This window comes from Lathyrus oleraceus, chromosome 6 (assembly GCF_024323335.1).
Source record: "Lathyrus oleraceus cultivar Zhongwan6 chromosome 6, CAAS_Psat_ZW6_1.0, whole genome shotgun sequence".
Classification (NCBI taxonomy): domain Eukaryota; kingdom Viridiplantae; phylum Streptophyta; class Magnoliopsida; order Fabales; family Fabaceae; genus Lathyrus; species Lathyrus oleraceus.
The window spans coordinates 87,850,216-87,853,756 of NC_066584.1; the positions used below are offsets into that span (position 1 = coordinate 87,850,216).

A 3,541-nucleotide genomic window follows, 5' to 3' on the forward strand; every position below is an offset into this window, starting at 1 on the left:
TGTATAATATATAAAGATCATCCATTGTTCCCACCTTCATCTTTATTAGTGTTAGGCATGCACATCATTGACGGTTAAGAGGATTTGCTTAATTTGATCACCTTCCAAAGGTTAAAAAATTGAATAAATTAGGTGTCTGTTCTAACTTTGATTATCCTCATGAAATACGCCCCCTAATCAAAAACACACTTGAATCTAAATATTTTTGGACTTAAAGACTTATTTTGATTACCACTAGAATTTAAAATTTTCTAAATTGGGACTTTAAACCAATTTTGGTCATCAGACTCTAATAATCCAACTAGCCAGATTTATACTTCTCCAGGTGAAGTGTAGCTAGAGTTGTTACCAACAATAGATTCTATAAACTCCTTGTTAGGATATTATCTTGTCTTTAAACATCTAGTCACCAAAGTATCAGGGATATGAATTATTCTCCAAGTTTGTCACTTTTGTCTGCATTATCCGATGAGATAAAATGAAGTAGTATTCTATTGTTTGGATAATTTAAAATAGAATGGAGTGGAGCAATCCAACATGGAGCAATATGGATGAATTCCATTCCAGTTCAATCATTAACAACTTTATATCTCACCTTTGATTCTAAATATTCCAAACGATTGAATGAAATCTTCATTCCACTCTACTACATTCCATTCAACTGAGTTCTATGATATGATATCCAAGAATCATTTTATTTGAATTATAAGAATTGGTATTCCTCCCCACTCTTGTAATCAACTCTGCAAAAGTCTATACTGTCTATCCCTAACGCATACATTTCAGTTCTATCAGAATGTTCACAAGGGCTATGAAAATAATGGAGCAATTCAAATAAAACTAGTATAAACTGATCTATAGAAAATACAGGTGACAGGTCAAAAGCATGCCCCGTGGCCGATTTGTTCACAAAGAAAATTCAGGAGCTGGCACACAATTTAACAGGAAACAGAGTCTCAGAACTTTGCATCACTATAAGAATTCAAGCTAGTCATTTATAACACAGACTGAAATAAAATTCTTATTCTGGCAATTACCAAGTAGCATCAGGTGAATCAAATCAAGTAATCAAGCATTCAACACTTTACTAAGATACAGATCATGTAATTATTGCTATTAGAAACCCTAAAAACAGATCAACATTCTCAATCAAGGAACAATGAGATCTCCGCATACCAAAATCTAACTTTCAAGCCGCGCGATGTCAATCACTTAGGAGGAGTCCCGAGGATACTAGCCTGCTGGAGTTCAAGATCGTTGAGCTGCTGCTCGCGGTCCATCTCGATGATAAGAGGAACGACGAGGACAAGGAAGGTGGTTCCGGTGATCCAAGCAGCATTGCCGGTGCTTTTGAGGAGTTTCTTAAATACGAAGGAGGTGTCGGTGTAGGCTTGTTTGCTCCAGGAGACGATGGGGGAGCGTGAGATCTTGGTGATGATGGAGTCTTGGGGATTGTTTGGTCTGTCAGGTAGAGAAACACCGCCTCTTCGACTTTGAGACGCCATAGCCGGACAATAGAGGTGTGATAGAGCAAAAAAATGGAAAGGAGAAGTGGTTAGGGTTTAGTTATTAGGACACTTTGTCCTTCCAATAAAATCTCATATTTATATCAATTATTAGTTAATTTAATGGTAATTAATGGTAGAAGAAAACTAGGTTCAATATGCAATTCTAATAAAGTTGAAATTACTTAATATATATCAAATTAATGATCAATTGGATTGGATTTTAATATTTATTTTATTTTTGTAAAAATAGTGTTTTTCTAACAAATGAGAAAAGAAAAAGAAAATAAAAATAAGAAATTATCTAAAAAAATCGAGTTCTACTAGCACCATTTAAGTTAATAGAAGAGTCGGGATTTCATCACAATTTTATTAGAGATTAATTATTATGCACTGTCAGTGTAAAAAGTTTTACACTGTCAATGAATCACAATCATCCGTTTGTATTATTTTTTAAGTGGTTAAAATAAAAGTCAAATATTTTAAATAAACCAATGGTTGTGATTAACTGACATTTTAAAAAAAATCTTTACACGGTCGGCGTATATCAATTAAATTCATTTTATTATTATTATTATTATTTTAAAAAGTTTTAACTTGCTATTTTTTTTAGCTATTTGAAAATCTGAGATTAGATTTTTATTTATTACGTGAGTTAAATAGCTTTTTCATAAAATTATAATTCGATATAATAATGATGACATGTGTTCTTGCAATAAAAATTATTATTTAATTTTTGTGTAAAATCTATTTTTGTTAAGTAATCATTCAAGGTTAAGATGCATATGACAATATATAGTCTGACACGTTAATCATCAAGCAACTATGAAAACACTTTTGGTCCAATATCATATGGGTGATTCACAAGCAAGTTTACTCCAATATGTTATTCTAAAGCTAGTGATAATGCTACGATAACCTACAAGGTCACATACATAAAAATATATTGATGAAAAATTAAATAAATGAGTGAAACTTATTCGATTGTGCGGTATTGCAATGCCCTAGCGTTATTTATACAATTGCAGTACATCATAAGGTAAATGCATTTAATTGAAATATGATACACCGTAAAGTACGATGTACTTAAGTGAGCTTGTTTAACTTGCAGGCCATATAAGTGGTTCTATAAATATAACCCTCATATTCAAGTAATTTTTTTCTTGACCGAAATTCGTTTTTAAAATCCTAATTTTCTAAAACCTAAAACTACACCCTTTCCCACTTTAAGCATTCATTCAAATGAATTAGCACTGTGAGTGAAAATATTTTGTTTGTGTGAACTGAGTATAAGTGTTCATGTTTGCGTAATGTTTGTGATCACTCTATGTCAACGACCTTTTGGTAATCTTAAGGTTAAATTGGAGTCATTTGAGTTAAACTGCCAACTCTTAAAGTCCAATAGAGTTATCACCTATGAAGAGTTGCCCTTATAGCACTTCAGAACACTTTAGAGTATTCTCAAGAGTCATTTTGAGAGTTGAGAAATGTTTTTGAGTTGTTTTTTTAGCAATGTGAGAACTCTATTGAGTTATAAAGAATATAATAAAATTTTGAGACTTTTTGAGTAATTTTGATGATTTTAGAGTTGTTGAGTAATAACATAACTTTACTCTATTTGAGGTATAAAATAATTATTTTTAAATTATATTTTTGAGATTAATAATCCAATGGGATTACAGTGAGGCATGTGATTGACAACCTTATGGTTCGAGAGTGGAACCATATTTTAATTATGGTTTTTTATGATGGTTTTTATGATGATTTTATGATGATTGTTTGAGTTACATGGTTGTCTTTTATACATGAACATGTCTGCATATATTTTGGAGTTAGGTAGGAGTTTGGTACAGTGAGGTCAGGTTCAAAGAGGAACCATGACTGTCTCATGTACAGAGAGGGACACAATTTAGAACGGAACCAGATACATGAGCAATCAGTAACAAACCTCTGACCCCAAAAACTCGGTACCACATGCATATTGATGGAGGAGTAGGTGCATTAGCATTTACATTACAATTTTAATTGTAATTATG

At 32.0% G+C, this 3,541-nt stretch overlaps 1 protein-coding gene across 1 annotated transcript; it reads right to left on the bottom strand.

Annotated features, from left to right (window-relative positions):
* Positions 1-994: 994 nt before the first annotated feature.
* On the bottom strand, positions 995-1,584 carry LOC127098500 (mitochondrial import receptor subunit TOM9-2). The gene has a single exon (XM_051037108.1). It carries the CDS (start codon positions 1,503-1,505, stop codon positions 1,209-1,211), a length of 297 nt encoding a protein of 98 aa, XP_050893065.1. The 5' UTR covers positions 1,506-1,584; the 3' UTR covers positions 995-1,208.
* Positions 1,585-3,541: the final 1,957 nt, after the last annotated feature.

Bases quoted from the DNA above. Each gene is read 5' to 3' on its own strand.
- LOC127098500 (XM_051037108.1), bottom strand. From the start codon at position 1,505: ATGGCGTCTCAAAGTCGAAGAGGCGGTGTTTCTCTACCTGACAGACCA.